Here is a 24,895-nt window from a genome sequence, read left to right on the forward strand (position 1 = left end):
AAGTAGCTTCTGAACAACTGCAGTTTACAGCTAGTGTTTTAAAGTAAACTGGCTCTGCTTTTCTCAGAAATGTCTATACAGATGTGTATGTGGCAATACAACTGACCTCTGTCCATGCTCTAAGCCCACTTGACATCTGTGGATTTGTATCCTAGAAGCCCTATAATCATGTTACAATACTTGTGTCTGAACAAGCAAGGCCTCTGAAAAATGAAAGGTTTCAAAAAACCATCATTTAGGCTGCTGCACATCTATTTTTATCATTCAGACAACCTCTGAAGACTAATGTGTCCAGAGTTGATCACCATGGCCCAAAATATAAATACCAAAATTTTATAACATTCAGTAAATAAGTTTCAACAGACAGTAAGACATTTCTATAGTGCGGGGGGGGCAGTGAGTGAGCAGCTGTGTGGTGCTTAGTTGCTAGCTGGGGTTAAACCACAGCATGCTGGGAATAAATTCTCAAAAAGTTCATCATGCATTGAGAATAAAAATTCACAGATTTTTCATACACATGCTTGAACGTTCACATTTCCCTACTGTTCCTCAGCCTATGATGTGGTGTCTTTACCAGCTGTGAAATTCAGCAAAATTGTTAATAACCATTAACTAAATACAGGCTACAAGTTCACAGGAATTAAGAGAACAAAACATTAGACATTTTGGAAAGGAAAGCTGGAAGTCAGTTTGCAGGGAGATAGAAAAAAAAAGATCAGATTATACATTAATTAATTGTTACTGAACTTTACGGTTTTGAAGCAGAATTTTACAGCTGCTCCTGAAGAACATGATCCCATCTTGGTAGAATGCAGTGAACCCTTCCCTTCTCCCCTTTCTTTAAAATTAGATTTCCAACAAGTAGTATTTATATAATAATTTTCTTCCATCAGAAAAGCATTATCTGTCTTTTTTTTGCAGTGATGTGCAAGCAAAAGCAATTGCTTTCATCATTTCCTTCCCCTTTTAACGCAACCACAAACAATTTAAAACAAACTACTTACTGGCGCATTTCTCAGAGTGCCTGTGTCTGTATTTACTGTTTCCATAGAAAAAGGCTTTTCAAAATACTTCTGTATTAAACATTCAAAAGAGGGAACTGTGTCGCTGGGGTTTATCAGCCATGCTGCAATCCTTGGATCTAACACGACACTATCAGCAACTACAAAAATAAGTTATTTCTGACAATCAAGATATAGAAATTACCTCCCATACTGAGAAATAACTCTAAAGTTTTGCCCATCTTTCCTGTAGACACACATCATGAATAGACAAGCATTTACACTACGAAAAAGTTAAACACTGAATTCACAGCTGTAACAGTCAATATCATGACTACATAGGAGTAAGTTCAATATTGAATATTTTTGAAGAGGGTTTTTTTGTGGGTTTGTTTTTTGGTTTGGGGGGGTGTCCAAGTTTTAAAATGTAAGTAAACCTTTGGTTCTTAAGATTGACTGTAAAAGCCTCCCTTTCTTATCACTGAAAAATTTCCAGTTGAAGTTTTTCTTGTGAGCGTCTTTCTCTGATACAGTTTTGTTGTTGCTGTTAACTTGATTGATATCCACAAAATCGCTCTTGGGGGTCAAGGGAGAGAAGATTTACTTCCTAGCAATCAGACTTCTGAGATCTTTAATGTATATGTGAATTCACATATGGGTGCACAATGCATTGTTCCCAAAAATCAGAACCTTTTGTCCTATAGGATCATATGTGCTTACACTGCACTTTGTCATGTTCATAGAGATACATAGGATGGAGCAAGCCTAGTGCTGTTTCATTTCCCTTTTAACTAAAATCTCAACACAAGTACTGTAGTACTACAAAGAGGAGAGAGAAACTAGTAACTAGAATGCTTTGTGATATATCCAAAGATAGATCTAAGTATCCTAAGTAAGTTAAAATGACAACCCACAAGTACATTTACAGAGACCTCCATGCTACGCAACCTTACAGACTCAGTTACCTGGAAGCAAACTAGTGTCCATAATGCAAGTTACAGCTGCAGGACTATTCTAAAGAGAACCAGGCTTGTTCACCTCCACTGATATAACTGTTGCTGAAAAGAACTTCATGTGGCTGCTCAGCAGATGTTAGGGAATGAGACATCTTGCCCCTGAATCAGCTTGAGCTCTGCTGGAGTGGCTGGATAACCGAAGGATACTTCATCTGCATGGTCTCATAGCAGGATTTTATGTAGCTCACTATCCTTTTCTCTGAATGCAAACAGCTATTCACTTCAAAAGCTAACAGATGCTAAGGAACAGCCTCAGAAATTGTCTCAAGGATACCCTCCTGACAGTACTACTAAGAGAGTTTTTCTGTGATTGGAAGGACAGTCTTAGCCTTGGAATCGTGCAGCTTAAGAAAGTATGTCAAACTCTGCATCCACTTCAAAACCAAGCTTTGGATGTGTCCACGGGATTTCTACCGCTCTTTCAGCGGGAAGTAATCCCGACAGAAATTAAATGAAACTTTGACAACTGTAACAGATTTGCCACAAACTCAGATGATGCATCGTGAAGAGGCAGACTAAGCAACACAGCCTCACTGATGGGCAGAAACACTCGGCAGCTGATGGCTGTTGGAAAATGCCCAGAGGCTGCAGGAAGGCTCTGCCTAGTGACATGCTGGACATTCACAAGCTCATGTGAAGACGGCATGAAATGAGCACTGACTTTTCTAGTAACTACTACATCTTACCAAGGATACATGGAAGAAGAGAATCCTGTTACCAAATAGTCTCTGAGACTATTGATCCTTTTCTGATCAGATTCTGAAAAGATCCTTTTCTCGTATGTCTATTTACAATGAGCACGAGACAGTCTCTAGCTGAAAAAGGATAAAGAATCAAACCCCCCAACCATCCATCCATCCCTTCCTTCCCAACTAAAATTTTCACCAAAGGTGAGGGTAGCAGTAATGAGTTATAGCCACCAATTCAGTCCCGGAAAAAGGACAACACCTTCAAGGGGAGGAGGCGGCACATATGGAACTGAGACAGAAAGCTGAAAGGAGTGAAGCAAAACTAGGGTCAAGCTGGGATGAAGTGAAGAGAAGAGTCTGTGCTGATAAAAGCATACTTTCCTCAAGATTGTGAAATGGTACTCAAGTCCTGTCCTCCTTCTGCTCCGAAACATTAGTGAATCCCAATGGCAAAGCATGCCATATTTTACTAGTCAGGGCTAAGGTATCTGTACGTATTCCACTAGTTAGTACACTAGTTTGAGAATGAGTGCAATCATTCAAGCAATTGCAGTCAGTATGACATAGACACAAATTTCAGTGTTTGCTTGATTTACAATGATGGGATTTTTTACCTTAAAAAAGGCAAGGGTTTTGTGTTGGGTTTGGTTTTTTTTACCATAGCAGAAATAATGGGTGAGGAAGCATCAACTTCCAAAGTTTAAAAAAAACCTAGACAAGAATTCTTTTGGATACTAGAAACTTCAGATTCAAATCCTATGCATCAGATAGGATCTAACCTAGATCTAGTATTTCCTGTGTGTACAGGTTATAAAACTGTTGCTAGTGCCAGTACCATCATGACGTTTCTTCCCCCCCTTCCCATTCCCAGGGCTAAGTGTCTTTTGTGTAGATCTTCACACCAGATTCTAAATCATCACCAGTTTACTGTGATTTACTGATGAAACTTTTCAGATGCTGAACACAAGCTGAAGACTCTCCATAGAGGGAGTCCTTCCTGAAAGGTCACACTTGTTTTTGTAATTCACTCAGCAGTAATCCGATACATAGAACCAAGGGGGGGGGAGGGGAAATCATATTTACATCTTATATCTTCTGTTTGTAGTTGCTTTTAAATCCATACAAAAGAGTCTTATTTGTTCCTATCAAAAAAAACAAGGACCCAGTCAAGTGATTCCTAATTCTGACAACTATGAGCACCTCTGGAATTTATTTTAGCCTTTCCTCTTGAGCAGAGAAAGTTTTTCTAGGGAACATGAAACTTGAAACAGTTTGACCTTTTCAGCTATAATCTGGACTGTGTTGAGAGCTTTTGTTTCCACTGGAAGCTATCCTTAAATTATTCAATGATTTGATTCCTACTCTGAGAAGAAATACATCATCTTGACATGCCAAGCCTCTGGTCACAACCTCCCCAAGAAGGGTGTTCTTTTCCATGGTACTAAAACCATGGAAATATTTTATTACTTATTTATTATTACAATATATTACTTAACCACCAATCTTGTTACTTCTACACCTAGTGATTTTAAGAGAAACATCAAAAGCACAGGGATTGTAGGATTAGATCATAGATTAGATAGTTACCTTGTTTCCAGCTAATTTCATTACCATAAACTTGAAGTAGAGTCCTCAGGAAATCTTTTGCGTTGAAGCAAATAATCGGAACTTTGCAATGTAGCATTTGAAACAACACTTGCCTGCACAGAAGCAGTTCATTAACACACGCTATATTGCTACTAGATTTAGTGAATCTATTTACTTTATATATTTAATTAGCACCTAATACTAAACAGTTAACACAAGACATTTCTTTATTCCTGTAAGAACAGAATACTGTATTTTAATATTAAATTCTCAATTCAATAATACCTGAAGCTTCATTCTATAATAAATTAAAACATCCTAGCAGATATGCCTTATCATGCATTCACAAAGAAAACACATCCTTATTTGACACTCAAAATTAAATGCAACTGGCATCCCTGTAATACTTTAATATACCCAGATAAGATCACAGAGGCTTCTGAGTTAACGTAGTATTGTAAAATCATGATTTAAAAGTTACTAGACAATCTAAATTGCCATAATTGCCTAGTGTTAATATGCTATTTAAACCTAGTATGCTTCAACTTTGTCACGTTTTTCCATTCCTTTTGAGAATGCCTATAGTTCCCACATCCATGCTATTTTAAATAGATCTTACCAATTATTTATATTAGTATATAGATCTTACTAATTATTTGTGTCTTTTTTTTTTATAAGCTCTATTTTAGGCAATATAGAAAAATAATAATTTTTATAGTGCTTTCAAGTTTATCTTTGATGGTATGAAACCACAGCACCAAGTTTTTGGACATATTAGAAATTGTGTAGATCATAAGGTATTATTGTATACAGTGTAGATTCACTATGAAACACCTGCACCATTCTTACAACAAATAATTACCTACAGGTTTCATCTAAATGCTAATACACTTATTCAATTTATTATTGAATTTTTACTGTTCATATGTAGATGCTTTATTGATATGTTATTCTCAATTCAGAACAACCTATATTCAAACTAACAACAAGTTATTAAACTAGTTGTCATGTAACTCCAATATTACAGCTGGAGAAGTACAGGTAAGTGAAGTGATTTGTTTCAAGTCACAGTAGTTGCAGCTCTGCCACTGCTCCAACAACCAAGTCCACCATCTTGAAAATGAATGCTTTGTAATTTAATAACCCAAATTCAGCAGTTTACAATAAAGCAGTTATTACTGAAAGTCAAAATATTCTAATGAAGTTTTAACATGCAACTGTTACATCCAAGAATCAGATTCAGTTCTCATTTCTCCCTTTATGGGATACTATTTCAAAGTTAATAGGAATAAAAACGGATTTTGGTTAAACTAACTGGAAGTTTAAAGCATAATCCAACTTCTTTTAAAATTTAGTCCAACTATTAAACAGATACATAAAGCATTTACTTTACAAAATTATCTTGTAATTTTGATGTAACATTATTACTGAATATTAAGAAAACTTCATTCAGGATCTCAAAAGCCATTAAAAAAGCCTATTGTGCTCAAAAAATTAAAAATATTAGCAGAGCTCTAAAAGGATGTTTACCATAATAACGTACATCAAAAATGTACTAGCTAAGAAATGCAGTTCAGGAAATGGAAGATAAAATTCAAGATAGATAAACCTGGATGAATCATATTTTTTGGTGCCATATAGCTGTAAGCTGTTCATACAGGATTTCTAGGCAAATGTAAGCAGCTCCTACCAGAATCTCAACCTAGTTCTGCAGGGCTGCAGTTAGTGATATGCTGAGCCCAAAGCAATAGTCTATTCTTATTTGGTTTATATTAGCCCAGGCTTGACACAGAACTAATACAGCTAATATGAAATTCAATGAGCTTGACATGTAAGGACATTAAGCCTGTGCCATGTAACCAACATCACTGTTGCTAAAAGCCTATATAAAGCAAAACAGTATTTTTTCCTACATACTCTCACCAAGCAAATTTCTTGTCAGCCTGTTGTTCTTGTTCCCAAAGAGATGACCATTCAGTTTTTAAATAAATTAATTTATCATTTTCATTAAGAGCATTCCAAGTATAGTCAGTTGAAGAGTAACTGGGAGGGCAAGGGTGATCAGTCTGATTCTTCACTAACACAACAACTCCTTTTACTGATGAGGTTAAGACCTGTTAAGTATAATTACAATAGTGTTTCCTCTGACAGATTTTATGCAATCCTATAAAGAAAGTTTCCCAAATATTTTACAATATAAAACCTATTACATACACTAGAGTTATTGCATACACCATTGACACAGGAGAGGAGCATGCAAGTGTCCCAGCCTTGAAACAAAAGTTCACAGTGAGAGACATAGTAAAAAGCAGGAAAAAAAACCCTAGTTCAAACAGCCTCACTTTAAGTATAGAAATGCCTGTTTAGCCCAAGCGGTTTCATTTTTAAGTTCTACTTGGTAACTAAAAATAAAATGTAGTCAGAAGTATTAAGGTTTACCTCATTTTACATTTATATTTTGGTAAGCAATAATAAACAAAACTGGTCCAGATTCTAGGCTCCCAATGAACATGGTTTTGTGTTTATCACAGTCATATGCACAGTTCAAATGGTTCTACTAAATTGACTCTAAACAAAACACATCATTCACTAACCTGCTCTGAGTTGAGCTGTGAAGAACCATCCTGAAATATCATAGTAGTTACAAAAGCCACTGCCTGTTCTATAGTTGCAAGCAATTCTCTTTTTTCTTCACACCCCAAACTCCTGATATCACAAGGATAATTTTCAGAAGACTCTCTTTGTCCAGAAGTACAGTTGTACCTCCCTTCATGTGAAAAAGTGTAGGTCTTTACAGGTAATCTCCTTGTTTTCTCTGAACAACATGTAGGCACATCTTGCTTTCTTTTAAGGGGAGTAGCTACATTCTTTTCACCATCCTTCAGGTTTTTTGCTTCTACTGAAAGATTTCTTTCTCTATATCCCCATGTTGGCAAGCCTAAATCCTGGTAATAGCTCGCTATTTTGGTACCTTGACAGCAAAGCATTTCATCGGTATGTACTGTCCTGACTATCTGACCAGCAGTACTTTTTTCAGGGCTGGCAAATGTTTTCAACAAGGCAATTGTGGAATCACGAATCTCCTGGAAAAATTGGAAATTTTTTAGTGAACCAATTATTCAACTTATTCGGAGAAATAAAAATAAACATACATGAGTTAATTTAGATAAGTTTTGAAGGAAGTGATAATCTATGAAAAAAATGTTGATACTAACAAAACAGAGTCAGTTTAGGGGAACATTACATAAAGCAAAATTCAAGTATTTATCAGTAAAGATTATTTTGTTGATTTATATTGCTTACATCCAAAACCACCCCTGTTTTTTTAATCTTAGTTCAACACTAAAAATGGCAAATTAACAACTGTAAGATGCATCTAGTCCAGTAGCCTGTCTTCCATAGTGACTAGGTTATTAGTGACCTTTGTCTGAAGAGAGAAGAGACCATTCATTTCCATCTTTAGCTTCAATATTCAGAGCTTTTTGCATGACAGCTTGGTTTATTGAAGAACTTTCGGCAAGGAACCATAATGACTACTTTGGAAATTCAACTACACTGAGTCAACCGATCCCCACCAATACAAGATTATAAGAAGTAACAAAAATACATATGAAAGTTGCACTGAAGAAGTATTATCAGGTGTATGAATAAGTATTATATCCTATTCCATTTAATCCACCATGCCCAGAACAGCTTTCCTACTCCAGATAGTCCCTGGATCCCTTTACAGCAGCATTCTATTAAATAGCATTAAGCAAGAAGTTGCATGGTAATATTATGATTCTACTCCTTCATCCTTGATTTCCTTCAGAAATTTCCTTGGTATGCTACTGGCCCTAGTATTTTCTTACTCTTTATTTTGCTAGTTGCTTCTACAATGTCTTCAGCTGAGAGAGATCCTCTGTCTTTATTTCATAAACAAGGACTCTGGAATGGCAACCAGCAACCTTTCCAAGATTCCCCAAGGTAAATGTGTATTTAACTATTTACAGATTATAGAGAGTTGTATCTTCCCTCAATACTCCTCTTATGCCTTGATCACCAACAGGCCTTACAGGACCTGGCGAGTTTTGACTCCTGAGGCATTTGAAAAAATGATAGATTATTAGCGATGCATTTGCAAGCTGTTTCTCAAAGTTTGTTTGGACTATACTATTGTATATTTACATTTAACTTACTCAAATGAGGCAACTATAAAAGAATACAAATTCTGGTAAGTTCAGCTTTTTGCATGATGACATTTTTTAGTAGTCTCCTTTATACTGTCGCTTAGCCATACTTCTTTTTCCTGGACAGATTTTAGTATTCGTTTTAAGTCTCCAATATTCTGTTTTGGATAAATCCCTATACTACCTACAAATGTTTTGGTTTTGGAGGGGAAATTCCATACTTTTTTTTTTTTTTAAAAGCTCCTCCATTTTTATGTAATTTCCTTTTTTGAAATGAAGCATTCCTGTAGTGACTTATCTATCTTTTAATGCCTTGGAAAGATAGTCCCTGTCAGAGCACCTTGCAGCAGGAAGATTTTGAACCTGATCCCACACAGAATCAAATGAAAAATAATTTGTGAGTTCTCTAACTGTTCCACAAAGCAGTTGTCTCCTAATTTTTAGTCTCAGCATCATGCATAAGCATAATATTCACCCACTCCATTGAAAAGTAACTGAAGCCTCATAATTACTGTATTTTCTGCTCTTGTAGCACAGCCAGTGTCCTTCAGTACCTCTGCTGTCACTACCATTCCAAAAACCAAGGCCTTCTCACTTCAAAAAAACCACAAGTTACTGCTGTGCAGGGCTCCCATCCATTCCCCAAGACAACAGTTTTCACTGATCAAAGGATATCATCTATCTCTATTCAATCTGTATTGATTGAGCAAGCCAGAATGACAAAGCCAATAATTTTTTTTTTTTCTGCTTTTGCAATATTCCTCAACCTAGTTCCTGTATTCCCAAACCTCAGAACTACGGAGTCAAAAGATAAAAAAGGCTTAGGCTGCTTGAGATCATAATTCACAGGATCAACTCTACAGCAAAAGTACAGTTAACAGGCTCTAAGTAAATAGAAAAAGGGAGCCAATTAAGCTTTTGCTACTTCCAAAATGAATAGTGGTTGTTCTGAACGAAGACAAATTAATTGGACTTTGGCAATGCTAATCAAAAAGTGGACACTAAAAAGTTACCATAAGTGGAAAAATAATCCCACAGAAGGACCAAATGTTTAAGAGCCGTAGAAAGACAACTAGTTCACTCAAGTGTATTCTCCAGTCAAACTGCAAATAGTTTTATTGTTTAACACAGTAGAATTTGAATTAGGACACTCAAGTACTTATAGAGTCAGGAATAAGCAATTCTCTTTTAAAGGTTCAAAAATAAGAACAAAGCAATTTAATTATCAAGTCAGAATAATACAGCTGGAACTACAACTAACCACAGAGAGAAGCAGCAGCTTCCAGGAAGAACTGATCTTCTACTAGAAATAATGACATGGCTGGAAGTAGAGAAAACAACTCCCAGGATGTAGTTTCATAATTTATGTGGCTGTAGGAAAATTTCACTAGATGCAGTGAGTCAAAATTAGCACTTTATCACCACAAAAAGGGGTTCTACTACTATCCATGTGCACCCACAGCTGCATGTCTATCTATGAGCCAGTTTAATTTGTAGGAAACTATCCCACCCTACAAAAGAAACCAGTTTTCTGCATCTTGAGCAACCTGAATGGACTTGCTGAAGTGTGCAACATGCACCAGAGTCAGAGTATGGAAGGCTGTGAAATTTGCAGCTGGGACAGGAGGACACTTGCAGTATCTGCAACTCATCAATTCACTGAATGGATCTTACAATCACAGCCTGAATTGGGGCTGCTGCAGTTATCCATTCCCATTCCTGTACTGGCACTCACTCACATTAAACCAAATTCAGAGAGATGATTAAACCAAAAATTAAACTTCCTAATACAAAGTAATTTTTCATACGGATCAGCTCACTTTATGATTATGTGCTAGTGATTGTTCAGTGACAGAGGTTTGAGAACATTTTTAAACCCTGGTAACTATCTAATCATGGCAACCTTACTTATTTCTGATCAATCTCTCACAAAAGACTCACTTCCTATAAAAGGGATAACAGAAGCAGGGCCAAGACTCTCATAGGTAAACAGATGCCAAGTGCAAAATAAGACAGAGGGAAGTTATCTAACTATGAGTGTATTCAATATATTGTGATAAAGCTTGTTATGAAAGAGCCAGTCTATAACAACTTCAAACCTGCTATAAAAAGACTGCTTTTAGTAGTCTTCAATCTTACAATATGCTTGCCTTTTCATTTTTCAGATGTGCATCCTTATCATCTAGTTTATTTTCCCTTGTCTTCTCTATACCTTTAAAAAAAGAATGGGAAACATTTTACAATACAAATGAATCTGAGAGTAGTGCATATAACTTAGGTTACATACAGTGTTAGGTTACTGACACTTTTACCAAACCTAAAATAATTGCAATAAAATTTTCCATGACAACCATTTTCTTCAAATTAATACCATTCATGCTTAAACGGGCCCTGCAGGTTCCTAAATATGCATATGCAAAAGCGTGCTCTGTCCCCATTAAGAAAAAAAAAATTCGAATTTGCTACAAAGCAGACAAACATTTTCCACTGTATTCAGAAGAGGCATTACTATACCACCATAAATATGCATATTTCCTTCTTTCAAGAAAACACATTCCATCTTGGTCAAAGTAAAGCTGGGGGTATGGGCAAGAAGAAAAAAAAAAAAAAACCAAACTCTACACACTTCACACAATTTAACTGTTTTCTTGGAATTAGGCAGTATTATTCCACAATAATTTTCTTCAGTAAAACACTATTTGCATACACATCTTTAGCATATCATGCCCTACAGAGAACTGACCATGCTTCATCTGCAGAGGATAATTTTTTCCACATTGTTCATCCTCGCGATGGAACAGGTATTGTAAGACCAGAGAAGAACAGACAGCAAGGAGAATTCAGACCTATCGAACTGACAGAAAGGTAAGGTAATAACTAGCATCACAAGAAGCAGGATGGATATCAGTGCTGGGTCTAAGGTAAGCCCTGTGCCACAGCACAGCTGTTAGCCTGGGCCCACCACCGAACTACCAGCGATATTTAGCCTACAGCTTTGAAAGCAGACAGACAGTGTACTTTAAGGAAGGCTTTGTAAATGCACCTCAGGACTCCCTATCACGCGAAATGAAACAGTTACAACATGCCTTCTCTTTTCTGCCCTCAACACTGCCCGGTAGCCCCAAGAAGAGAGGAGAAGCAAGTGAAGACTGGAATAAAAAAACAAGAGGCAACAGGCTAGCAGTAGTTACAAACTCAGTAGGTGCAGGAAGAGGAACAGGGAAAAAGATAACACTGACATGCAGGTCTCTGCAGAGTTTGCCATTAGTTAGGATTCCATTATCTCTAGATAATTTTACTGCCCAGCCAAAAAACACCTCATGGGCAAAATATGTATTTTGTCCCCTTCAACTCCTGGTCCATACCAAGTACAACACTCCACTGCTCTTTTCAGCTATGAAATTTGCATTACCAGCAGCAAGACACTTTCTGAATCTGATATGCTGATGACCAATTTCAAACAAAGCATAAGGTGATCTATTTCTATTTACTGAAACTGTTTTTAAAAAAATTTGTCTAGGTGTTGTGGTTTAACCCAGTTAACAGCTGTTAACCACACAGCCGTTCGCTCACTCCCCCCCACCACCAATGGGATGGGGAAGAGAATCGGGGGGGAAAAAGTAAAATCCATGGGTTGAGATAAAGACAGTTTAATAGGACAGAAAAGGAAGGCAAAATAAAAATAATAATAATAATAATAATAATAGAATATACAAAATAAGCGATGCATAATGCAGTTGCTCACCACCCGCCAACTGATGCCCAGCGAGCTCCCGAGCCAACTCCCCCCAGTTTATGTACTGAGCATGTCATCACATGGTATGGAATATCCCCTTGGCCAGTTTGGGTCAGCTGTCCTGGCTGTGCCCCCTCCCAGCTTCTCACTGGCAGGGCATGGGAAGCTGAAAAGTCCTTGACTAGTGTAAGCACTACTTAGCAACAACTAAAACATCAGTGGGTTATCTCATTATTCAAGTACTAAATCCAAAACACAGCACTGTACCAGCTACTAGGAAGAAAATTATCACAGCCGAAACCAGGACACTAGGCAAACCAGCACCCTGTACTTAAAATACTAAAAAATCATTTTCAAAGACTAACTAGCTTAGTCTCCAGAAAAAACTAAGCTTATTACTTTATAGTATTACATGCAGTTTCATGTTGGTGTATATGTATAATCAGTTATTTATCTCCAGCTCAAGCTTCTAACCTGAGCTGTTAGAATAGTAAATATGGCATAGCTGTATTTGTAGCTTCAGACATTTTAGGTTTGGTTTTCTTGACACTTCCTACAACAATAAAATTATAATTTAAGAATGATAGTAACTGAGTTTACATTCAATGTTTTTAATTGTTTCACAGCTAGACACTTTTTCTTGAGAAATTCACCCTGGAGAGAAGATAATGAGGATTACATTTCTCTCCTTCAGCACACAGTATTCAGAACGACAGGTATCTGAAGAGCTATGCAGCCTCAAATTTCGGGTTTGTGAAAAAGTATCACCAGATGGCAGTAGAAACCCATCCTCGCCTTCAAACTCCTTAAGGCTAGATGGAACCATTACAAGCTCTACTGCCAAAATAACCACAGAATTTCACCCGCTAGTTCAACATCGCAGGTATGTCTTATTTGAACCAAATACTTACCTTCTAAAGACAAACAGTTTTTCCAGTAAGTAGAATTTAATCTTTAAAGATCTATCAATAAAATACAGTTCAATGCAGTTTGAAACAGACCAACTAACATGACAGGTTTTGGTTTTTTTAAGGGAGGCAAACTTCTCTGCAGATCCACGCTGATCCACTAAAGCTATATATACAGGCAATTTCGTAAGAGCAATTCAAATAAATTTGTTCTTAAGCCTGTACACTAGAAACAATTGAGTAATTACTACATGGAAAACAAGAGCAAGAAAAACTAGTCATGTGACCTGCTACCACTAAATGCTTATACTGTTCTTTCCCTCCCCAGTGAATGAGGATTTTAGCAGCACTGCAAAGACAACAGCAAGCTCATTTGGCTAAAGATACCAGACACCTTCATAGTGTTTTTTTAAAAAGAGAATCTGTAATTTTACAGCTTGACAGAGAGTGAATGGATCAAGAGCAGACAATATAACACAATACAGATATCGCACAGTACAGAGAATTCCCAAGTCCAAGACAAAAACATTACACAGGAAAATGAAGGAAGGGAAAATGACAAGGTAGCAAGAGAAGTAGAACGGCAACTAAACTGAGTCTGAAGAGAGATCCAATTTTCTTTAAAGTAAGCTGGGTTTTGGTCCAAATGTCCTATTTTAAGATGAACCCATCCCATATTTCTTCAAATGTGTATCACTGATTTACACAGCAATGAACTACTACCCTTTTCACTGCTACACCAGGCTCCACTGATCCAATACTTTGCTACTGAAAGAAGAGCCTGAACTGTTATTTACGTAAAACTGAGGCTGCAACGAACACCATGTATACAAGAACAAATGCTAGATTTAAATCTCATCGACCAGATAATGTTCCAGGACCTAGTTCTCAGGAGAAAACGGGCAACTGAAAATGAGCAAAATTCATAACTTTCTATCTACTTCTTTCCAGAGCTACAAGAGTGGCAGACTATGAAATACAGAGAATTGAGAATAGAAATTCCATCTTGCAAAACCTCCCTAGTATCCACAACATTCTGAGTAAGATTTGCTCAACAAAGATCTGCTGAGGCACTTTTAACATTACCTAATTTGCTCTACCACTGGGACCTTTGTTCACTCTTCCTCCTAGAATTTCACAAGGAGTGAGTTGCTAATGAACATGTGTTTAAAGGACAGACTCAGGTCTGGAGAGTTCACAGGCCTTCTGGTAAGTTCCCACTACCTCTAGTGAGCTTTAAATATCTAGTCCAGAGTCAAGTTAACATATACATTTAATTTGCTGTATTAGTTAATTAACAGTTTGAAATTCTCATCTACTTTTATACCACATAGCAGGAACAGAAAGAAAAAAAAATAATGAAATTGAGGGTACTGGTAATATCCTAGTTCCTTACACTCACAGAGCGTTATTTAAACAGAGAAGTGCCAGCAAATGTCACAGTTACAGCTTAATTTCTTTTCTAAACCTGGAAACCTAAATTCTCACTTTTTTTTCTTTTTAAATAGGGACTAGAGGTTTGATATAATTTTGTTTGTTTGGGTTTCAGTTTTTCAACTGAAAATAGAAACACTTAAACAGGCTAAGATTTACTCACTCTGGTTATTTTTTCTGCTAGTCTGAACTTCTACAGGAATAGACTGCAAAGCTGTCATAATCTTCCGAGCAGTATCAGATAAAGGCACTTTAGAAGTCTCACATCCTATGTATGATGTGTACCGTTCCATTTTTAAGATTAAACCTAAACACAGAACACACAAATTATGCATATCAGGGCCACAGAGCAATCTGCACTTACTTTCTGTTGAAATTAAAGACAAAATATAGTGAACATGTTCAGCCATTCATTCTCCTCGATAGAAAATTACATTTCCTCCCTGACACGCCTATCAGTTTCTAAGTATTCTAAATAAAAATTAGCAAATTGCAGTAATTTACAAAAACCACTAAGTGAAACTTTGAAATAGTGTTCTAATACACCGATAAAAAATTAAGCAGTCCTATTAAGTAAAGCTAACTTCTAATAAAAAAATCTGACAAATAAACCAAGAATTATCATTTATGTCTGAAATACTTCCCCCTTCCTCAACATCTTTAAACTAGTCTATATCTAGCATATGCATACATTTACTGTTATTGGTGCTCAGATTTTATCAAGAAAAGAGCCTTTCAAGTAACTGCCAAAATAGAGCCAACACAAAGAAACAAGTATTACTATCACGATATACAAACATTAGTGATGTGTTATTTGAGAAAATACTTATCATAGAAAGACCTCTATTCCTTAAACTTTGTATAATTGATGTACTCAAGCACTATTAAACATTAAAGAGTTACTATAGTTTATCTGTCAATTTAAGAAACAGGTTAGCAACACCTGAAGTCTCTACAAGCTTCGACTGCAGCTATTGCTGTTCTAAATTTTATCCTTTTCTGAAAAGCAGTTTCTTTTCCAGTTGACCTGTAGCCATAGTCTATAATACATACAAAATACTTGGACAGTCCCTAGATACAACACATATGGGAGAATCAGAAACAAGGGTGTCCATACTGATGACTTTGTTGACTTTATGTAGTTAGACCAGAACAATGCATAAAACTTACCACAAACACAAGATAAATACCCAACATTTTCAAAATATTTAAAGGATTCAAGCTGTACAAGTCAATTGCTCTACCAAAAACTGCTGTTAAGTAAATTATTCCTACACAAGTTAATAACTGGAGTCCTGTTACTCTGGTCTTCTCCCACTAAATCTAGTGCATGAGTAGACTTTCAAGTCAATTTAAGCATCAAGTAAACAATATTTCCTCTGCTTACATGGAAATATTTTTCTTAGCTGAAGGCCATCGGCAGATTGCAAATTTGAATACTTACAAGTACAAACCATTTGTATCCAGATTCAAAGAGGAACATCCATCAGGCTGCAATAGTATTGGCTATATCTATCTAGCTCAAATTTTATAGCAAGCATGCAAAAGGGAGAGAGACAGAATGGCTTTCTTTTCCATGACATTCCAGGAGTCAGAAGCATAATCTTTCTTTCCCCATGCACCACGCCTCCTAGCTTTTATAATTAAGAGCAATGCTTCATTTCTACACAGGGTAAAAACGCTCCCTGACTTCTCAGGGTGGGAAGCAGCAGTCTTAAAGCCTCAGGGGCATATCAAAATGGGAACCTAGCAGACTAAATATAAACGAGACACTATGCACAAGAACACACCTAAAACCAATACACAGATGAAGTATTGACAACACTGAACTGAATTTGAAGTGTTTGGCATTTAATAAACATAAGGTATAGAGTTAAGCAGCATGAAATCCAGATATAGAGACATCCAACCAGTAAGTTAAAAAAAACCTAAACATTTAAAAATAAGTTATACTCACATAAAAGTTAAAAGTCTGCCATCAAAATAGTTTTAAGACTACTGTTACTGAAGTTAAAGCTAATTTACTAACCATCAATATGTACAACTCTTGAAATCAAGCACAGCTGATCCCATCAAAATATAGAAGACTGGAAGCCTATTTAGTTCCATTGGTATATTAGGAAGCTATATAAAAATTTGATAAACAGCCTAACAATGCACATGAAAGCAGAAGTATGAAAGCATCAGGACCCTGAATTGAAATGCCTATCATAAATCATAGCGCAAACTCAGAAGTCCAAAAGGTAAATTTAAAAATTCTTTTTATTTGAGGAGCCCAGTATGAGTATGGACTGGTTTCAATGGAGAAGATAGACCATAAGTTAAATTAAGAGATATCGGGATAGTCTTAAAACAGATGGTCTTGGTACTTGAAACAGATTCTGGTACATATTCCAACACATTTCTAACAAAACCAAATCTTCTTAGGAGAGCTACAAGGGAAATAATCACAGAACATCTGCCTTGGAGAACTCTCTTCTACAGAATGAGCACATTACATTCATGTTCCAAAATCTGGAATGCATTCTCCGCATTTATTTTTCATTTCACATATCAAAGGTTCTTAGCATGCAAGAAAACTTATCTCAAGGGTATGAAATGTTCCTTTTTGTGCTATGCTGTGTGCAGTGGAAATCAACATACAGGCTAGCAGAAGAGCAGCCTGAATGTAATTCGTTCAAATAACCAATGTATTACTTCATATCGAAGAACTTTGACAAAACTGAGATTTGAACTCAGTGGGCAGATGCCAAAAGCCATAAAGCAGCATACAATCCAAACTTCTTAACTGTGGCAGCCAAACATACATTGCAATGATAGATAAATGTTAGCCTTGATAAGCTAATACTTATCATTCCATAAACTTGTAGACAGTTTACATTAACATGTTTTCGTTTCTTAAGAGTACATTGAAGTTTAATCGTTAAGAACTTCACTGGTGGTGAAATTCTAATCTTCCAGACCACTGGCTTTAGCCTCAGCCTGCTGCTCAAGCTTCTCCACCATCTCTTTCAAGTGGTCTTCATCTTTGAAAAAATACACATACAAGTTTCTTTCCATCTGATGCAGGTTATTGGACTCTAAAAAGTTTCTCTTTGACTTCACATCAGCAATCAGATCCATAAGGAGTTGATTTAGTTTATTTAAATCAACTTCCAGTTGATGAAACTGCTCAGTAAGTTCCTAACAACAAATACAAGACAAAAAATTATTACTTTTATACTGTTAATACACTAGCTGAACTAGAAATATAAAAGTTTTTTGCTTTTGGAAGCTACTTTCATTTGTAAGTGAAAAGTCATCACAAAAAATAGAAAACACAGGTGATAAGGGATTCCATTCAATTTATGTAACTTTTGAGCTTCATGTAACAGTACTCACATCAGGTTATGAAAATGTAATTTCATTTACTTGTTTACTAAACCAGATGAGTTAAGACAATAAGAATCTGGCCCTCAACTAGATAGATGGTTGAATGACATTTTTAGTCAATTACAAGTCTTCATAGCTAGTCAATTCTTAAAGGGAACACAAAAAAACCCACAAGAAAAAAGCCAATTCAATTTTAAAATAATTAAATCATTAATTACCAGCTACAATTTTCCCAACTGTCATTCTTATGGTAGTTCAGTGTAAGTAGGCTAGTCATCTACTTGCACGTTATTTCCTTATTAAAAGAATTACTTTTCTTGAGAAACAGTAGCAATAGAAAGATGTCACTGTTTTAAGAGGTAACTTGAATCAATAGAAAGGTATTTGATTGATTTAATAACATGTAATCCCTAAATACATAGAGTTCCAATTACAAAGTTTCATTTTTTAAATAAAAGCTGTTCTATATGTTGCAAATTCACTTGACAGATGGAAGTGTTAAATATATTTTTATGTATTTAACCAAGGAAGTATTATGTAACAGAAGAATCATAGAATCATAGAATCATTAAGGTTGGAAGAGACCTCCAAGATCGAGTCCAACCGTCAACCCAACAACACCATGCCCACTAAACCATGTCCCTAAGCACCTCATCTACCCGTTTTTTAAATACTTCCAGGGATAAGACTTCCCTCAATCCACTTTTGAGATATCTACAATTATCTAAAAACCATAACAACTTGCATTTAACAACCCTTATTCCCGTTTAAAAGAGGTTCTAAACCCAACACCTGGGAGCTCTGTAGCAGGATTGTCCTACTACAACTGTCCTTCAAAATTCTGATATTCTTTTTTTGTCCAAATGACCCACCCATGGCCAGGCTTTTTAAGGGGCCAAACCGTACTATTCAGGTGTTACAGGTAATGGGAAAAAAAGCCCGTCTGAAAAAAAGAGAAATTTAAATGAATTTTTCAGTGACGCCATATCCAGACAATGTATTTCCCACACCATAAGCTTACTAGCAATACAGGACTACATATGCCTTTGAAAGGAATTAAAAGCTGGATGCAACGATTTGCTCACAAAACAAAAATTATTACCTGCCAACATTTACAAAATCCAACATTTGCCAAGACCAATGTAAATACTGGGCCCATCATCATTATGCTAATAAATTTGTTGCTGACATGTGGGAGCCAGTTTGTGTGTCTACAGCCTTCATACTACATTTTTCTCAGTAAAAGAACATGACACACATTAATGTAATATTTTAATAACTAGATAAGGGCTTACCCGACTACTGAGTTGTATCTGATTTCCTCCATGATACAGAGCATCATGAAGGGTATCTACATCACTTTTTAGCTTAGACAAAAGGAGAGACTGTTCTTGAGAAGACGCTGCTAGCTGATCTTGTACCGTAGCACAGTCCTGCTTTAACTTCTGAGCCATCTGCTCCAGGCTTTTGTATGTTTTAAACAATTGTTGTTTTTTGTTTTCTCCTTCCAGAAGCCGATATAGCCTGTAACAAATTAAGTCAGACACACAAGCATTTTTAAGTTTCCTAAGCACTCCTGTCATTATTAGTCAAGAGATGTTCATGTTGAGAAGCCAGAGGACTAGTAAAGGACAGTACTGCTCAGGGTACTCTTACTACACTGCTGTATCTCCCACTGATTTAATGATTCTATCTATATATAGCTAGTACACGATTAATAAGACTCCAAAATGTTTCAATATTAAATTAACAGCAATGAAATACCGAAGTAACAGTTAAGTACACAATGAATGCAAACAGAAGTTGACAACGTGCTTTTGCCAACTATTTCCCAGCACTTCAAGTACAGCAAAGTAGGATCCAATTTTTTTAAGTGCTGAAAAACAGCAGACTTCAATGGCCAATGAGAAATAAGAGAAATCTTTATGACATTTTCAAGCTTACTGGAGTATTTTCCATTTTCTATCTATGAAGAGACTGCTAAGAAATTCTCCCATTAGTTATGAGACATGCAAAAGACAGCAATACCTGCTGTGCCAAACTGTACCCTTACACTGCATCAGGAAGAGTCTAATACGATTACAGGTAACTTTGCTCGGTTGCTACAACCACCTCTGCATATTAAAATCTTCAGAAGTTGAGCCCCAATATAGAATCAGAGTGGCTTTAATAAGAGCAGGAGCTATATTTCAAAAGTAACTGAGTTTCTTTCAAGTGTCTTCTTCAAGTTACAAACCCTAAAGTGTTTGTAACTTTTTTAACTTCCCTTCACAATCATGAATACTAACACATGCCTTTTTTTTTTTTTTTTTTTTAAAAGTGAAAAAGTAGCCAGACAACATTCTGATTCAGTGATTTGGAGACTTAATAATAAACCTGAACAAAAAAGTTACAAGTTGCCAATGCAAACGCACAATGGGACCAAAATTAATGCTGCCTAATTCTTGCAGTTACCCAACATATACTCAACAATCAACTATTAAAAAACACTTAAAGCACTATTTTAAAGGAGGAAAAGTCTGACATTAGCACATCTGTAATTATACAATACACCTCATCAAAAGGTTTAGAGTCTTGAACTGACAGCAACACAGCACACAAGCCTACTGTATTGCCTGAGCTACAAGGAGATTTAATTACTTAGACGGTGAAGAAACAGACTCCTACATGGGTGACAGGACACTGAAGCCAGATGGCAAATCAAGCAGTAAAAATGAGCTAAACATATTTCATATATTCAAGGAGTCGTTCCTCTCCTCTACCACATGGGGGTTTTTGCAGGCTAAGCTGATGAGGCCATGCATATGATCTGGGAAATCATTGTTATTAACAGTTCTCTACATCTATACTTCTAGAACAACTTTCAAGAGGTCCAAGATCAGGGCAATATATAAGACAGGTTTGGCTTTAAACATTCATTATATTCTGGATATTGCTTGGGAATGCCTCAGCAATATTAACAAGACTCATAACTGAACAGTTTTTCCTTAGGCAAACCTGAAAAGAATTTCAAAGAATAAGAGGCAAATCTTGTATCTTTAAGGCTTCAGTTCTGGAGAATTCAGAATACTAACTAGCTATAGCAAGTAACTAAGAACTTAGCAATAGAAAAGGCTCAGCTTGCCTAAGCCTTTATCTCCCCCATATTATTTCAAAGTAAGTCAAAGTTCAATAGTGACTATAACGCTTACCTGCAAGAGAAACCGTCCTTTGAACTAATGGTGTTTCTTGGCTTTGCGTGTTGAGTTTGCTCAGTTATGACCTGTAGTCTCTGTTGCAACTCATTACTGCTCTGTTTCATAGATTCTACCAAATTCTCAAGTTGACAGCGGATCTCCTTATGTTTCTTCAACTCCATTTCATAGGCTAGCTCAATAAGTTCAAATGATGCTTTCTGTCTTACCAAATGCCTGCATATTTCATCTTGTCTTGAAGCATAATAGTCCTGCTGAGCAATCTGATGATCCAAATATCCTTTCACCACTGGCATACTCAAAAGTCGTGCATTCTCTTTCAGAAGGGGAAGCAGCTCTTCATTGTTTATCTGAGTTATTTCTTGTTTAATTGTTGAAATTTCAACATTTAAGCTAGATATTTTGGCATCAAGGTTTTCTTGTTTTCCAATATCCTGCATAAAGCAAAATATTTGTCAATTTCTTCATGGTTCCCTCCAAGCCACTTCCCTAACACATTTCTTCCGTTCACATAAGATCATGTACTTACCTTACATTAAAATCATTGCCCCTTTTGTATCTACAAAATTAAATGAGAACTCCACAAGCAGTTTTACAGAACTTTACAACATAAGGTAAATACAGATTTAAAAAGTAGATATCAAATAAACATATTTCAATAAATAGTAATTTCATTCTGTCACAGGGCCAGGAAACAGTTTATTGTGGAAAAAATGGAAGAGCTGTATTTTACTTAGCACCCAGATTTCAAGCATGTCTAACTGAAATCCCACACGCAAGCATAATTTTTTTTATATTCAGTCGGATGACTATCAACACTGCTATCGGAATCAATCTTTTTCAAATGACTCTAATCAATCAAGCCCTATATGCTAGTCATCCATAAATGAAAATATACAAACTGACATGATGCCTCAAGTTAGTCCATGACTGGCATAAGCTAATATTTTTCCCTTCTGTTATGATTTCTTCACATTCTTAAATTCCAGTAGTCATATCTGCCCGTCACTCATTTGTTGAGAGATTTCTGGGGCTTCAACTATCAGATTCATTTATTTGGTATTTAAAACACATCACCATAATGTCACCATATTACAAATACTTGAGTTTCAAAAGTTAGTGAACTAAAACTTTTGAAGTTTATGCTATAGAATATAAACAGGAATACATTTATCATATTAGCTCCTCAATAAGACAAAATTTCAACCAAAGTTAAGTTTTTCTTGTACAAACAACTGAGAGCCAGTTATAATTCGAGACTTCAAAGTTAAACTAAACTGGAAAGGTACTACTAAATTCTGGATTTTTTTTTTAAGGTAGTAATTCTGGAAAGTAGAATTAAAGGTACTCTGCCATACTGAAGAATTTCTGACTATAGAAACTGGAGCTATTTCACAAAAGCAGTTTTGTGAGCAAGCCTAAAACTTCATAAAAGTGCAATTTCTCTATGTAAAAATAGTTGAAATAACAATAGCTCAGCAATTCCTTTTACTAGATCCAGTTGAACGCACCTGCCTGTTTAAAACTCCACTACCTTCTATCACCTTTTGTGGCTTACCTTGTCCTTTAAGGACTGTAGCATGCTCTCCGCGCATTTTATAGCTGAATTCATGCTCTCCTCTTTAGCTTGCATTTGAATTAGCTGATGTTGAGCACAAATATATGCTGTCTGGAGCCTGATCATCTCTTGACTCTCTTCACAAACTTCATTAGTCTCACCACAAGTGACTTGTTTGCTTATATCCACAAGCTGAAAGCTGTCTTCATGTGACTTTTCAACCCATTCAGACATACCCTGATAAAAATGGGTTTTTACGTATGAGGTAAGTGCTGCAGTGCTTTGTTCTTCCTGAGACAAATACTTGTCCAAAGAAAGTTGGGAAAAAAACACTGGATGTGGACCTGACCCTTGGTCTGAATCTGAAGCAGTGAAGAAAGAGGCCAGTTTCTTAGCTGCATCCACAAGAGACAGCAGTTCAGTATTAAGCTTATTGTTTGCTGCAGTAAACACTTCCAGTCCTTCTTTCAAATCTTTATGTACTTCTTCCTCTTTGCTATTTAATGTTTGTAACATATGGCTGTTTGCAGAAACCATCATTTGAAGCTTATTATGCCGATGAATTTGAAGTTGTTTTAACTTCTGAAGATGTTGAAGTTCATCCTCTAATTTCTTCAGTTCCTCCTCTTCTTCCTCCTCCTCTTGGCTACTGTTCTTTGAATCCATGGGCTTCAATGTTTTAAGGACTTCATCCAGTGCATTTCCTTCCAAAATGGGCTTACCAGACTCAAGAAGACTATCAAAATCTTGCAGTTCTTTTTCAGATACCACATGCTGCTCATTTACATTTCCACAAAACCACTCCAGAAACGATTTGTCTTCTGAAGACTCAAACAGCCAGTCAAAGTCTTCTCCATTAAGCTCATCAGCTTTTGGATATCCAATTTTCTTAAGAGTTTCCACAAAATCATTTCCACAGCTCATGATTACAGTATTTTTTGTAAGCAGAAAAGATCCAAATACATGAAAAAATCTGGGGTATTAGTCCAGTTGTAATTTTTTTGTCATTTTAAATGAACATTCAGTATTTTAATAAAAAGAGTCTGCACAGGAAAAAGGAAGTGTCAGATCACACCAGAAAACTGAACACTATTCTGGATTAGAGTGGCTATTCAAAGACTAGAAAACAATTTTTATTTCAGGGATGTCTTAATACATTTTGTTCATCAAATCAGGACACATTTTTACATCAATTAAATCCCTTATCTTTGCAAACACTTATGGTTTTCCTTAATTCACATAAATTTACTACTAAAATAGACTACTACCATTAATTTAAAAGCAACAGGTGTAAACATTGAGTAATTCATCGGCCTGCAAAAGTGATTTACTTATATAGTTTTCCACACATTAAATAAAAAAACCCCACCCACAATCATTTTAACTCTTCCAAAAGAAGAGCTTTCAGCTTGTTCTAAAAACGAAACTACAGTGATGTTACACTGCACTTCAAGATCTTGCTTATAAAGATTTTTTTTTTTACTTCAGCAGCAAGCAGAATCTTGTTTTCTAAACCTCCATTTTAAAGTTTCCCCTGAAAATGGAACAAGAAATCCTTTAACATAAAAATATCTCAACATAATAATGCAGGTTTTTGATCAATTTTAAAGAAGTAACATTAAGATCGGTGTAAATACTCTTGTGAAAATAGTCACAACTTAAAAGTTACTAGAAAAAGGCGTTTGCTGTTTTGCTGTTTCCCAGCAAACAAATCATCAGCTTTGGGATCCTAAAGTGAGCGCAACAGACAGCAAAGAACAGGATAAATTATAAAGAAAGTCAGGAGGCCTTGCGTGCAATACTCTGGTAACATCCAGGGGTTTTTTTAGTTTGGTATTACTTAGTACTTTGTTTCTAGAACATACATTCCACCAGAAAGCCTCACTTCGCCAGCCGGCCCGGAGGGCACGAGTGCTGAAGAAGTAAATGCATCCTTCTGAAATTCTGTGTGTATTTAATTTATCTTAGAGTTACAGCTTATGTAAGAAATAGAATTTGTTACGCAAGCTTCATGTCACAGGGCAGCCTCCCAACTGCCCTCCGTCTCCCATGTTAAAAAAGGGCTGTGGTCAAAATAAATTAAGAGGAGCGCATATAGCTTTATGTATGTGTATGGAGATCATTAAGGCACGCTGACACTGCCGCTTAAGCCGCCACCAAACACCAAACCCAACATCTTAGGACCCCCGGGGAAGCTCCACACGATCCCCGTCCCCAGCACGGGGACGCCC

At 36.3% G+C, this 24,895-nt stretch overlaps 2 protein-coding genes across 2 annotated transcripts in view; both read right to left on the reverse strand.

Annotated features, from left to right (window-relative positions):
* POLN (polymerase (DNA directed) nu) overlaps positions 1-14,833 on the reverse strand; it is a 100,697-nt gene extending 85,864 nt beyond the window's left edge. Inside the window, 6 exon segments of the mRNA XM_009328793.1 lie at positions 1,005-1,162; positions 4,294-4,406; positions 6,217-6,407; positions 6,888-7,376; positions 10,613-10,674; positions 14,704-14,833. Coding sequence (XP_009327068.1) covers positions 1,005-1,162; positions 4,294-4,406; positions 6,217-6,407; positions 6,888-7,376; positions 10,613-10,674; positions 14,704-14,833 — 1,143 coding nt within the window.
* A 1,546-nt stretch (positions 14,834-16,379) lies between these two features.
* HAUS3 (HAUS augmin-like complex, subunit 3) lies at positions 16,380-23,599 on the reverse strand. Its single transcript, XM_009328794.1, has 4 exons — positions 22,665-23,599; positions 21,104-21,540; positions 19,208-19,436; positions 16,380-17,723 (listed from the first exon to the last, which is right to left on the reverse strand). Exons 1-4 carry the CDS (start codon positions 23,586-23,588, stop codon positions 17,490-17,492), a joined length of 1,824 nt encoding a protein of 607 aa, XP_009327069.1. The 5' UTR covers positions 23,589-23,599; the 3' UTR covers positions 16,380-17,489.
* Between the last annotated feature and the right edge of the window lie 1,296 nt (positions 23,600-24,895).

The sequence above is a fragment of the Pygoscelis adeliae genome, unplaced genomic scaffold (assembly GCF_000699105.1).
Source record: "Pygoscelis adeliae isolate BGI_AS28 unplaced genomic scaffold, ASM69910v1 Scaffold66, whole genome shotgun sequence".
Taxonomy (NCBI): domain Eukaryota; kingdom Metazoa; phylum Chordata; class Aves; order Sphenisciformes; family Spheniscidae; genus Pygoscelis; species Pygoscelis adeliae.

Bases quoted from the DNA above. Each gene is read 5' to 3' on its own strand.
- HAUS3 (XM_009328794.1), bottom strand. From the start codon at position 23,588: ATGAGCTGTGGAAATGATTTTGTGGAAACTCTTAAGAAAATTGGATAT. The intron at 21,541-22,664 runs GTAAGCCACAAA...TGCTTTATGCAG, and splicing joins TACAGTCCTTAAAGGACAAG to GATATTGGAAAACAAGAAAA. The intron at 19,437-21,103 runs GTAAGCGTTATA...AATTTGTTACAG, and splicing joins AAGGACGGTTTCTCTTGCAG to GCTATATCGGCTTCTGGAAG.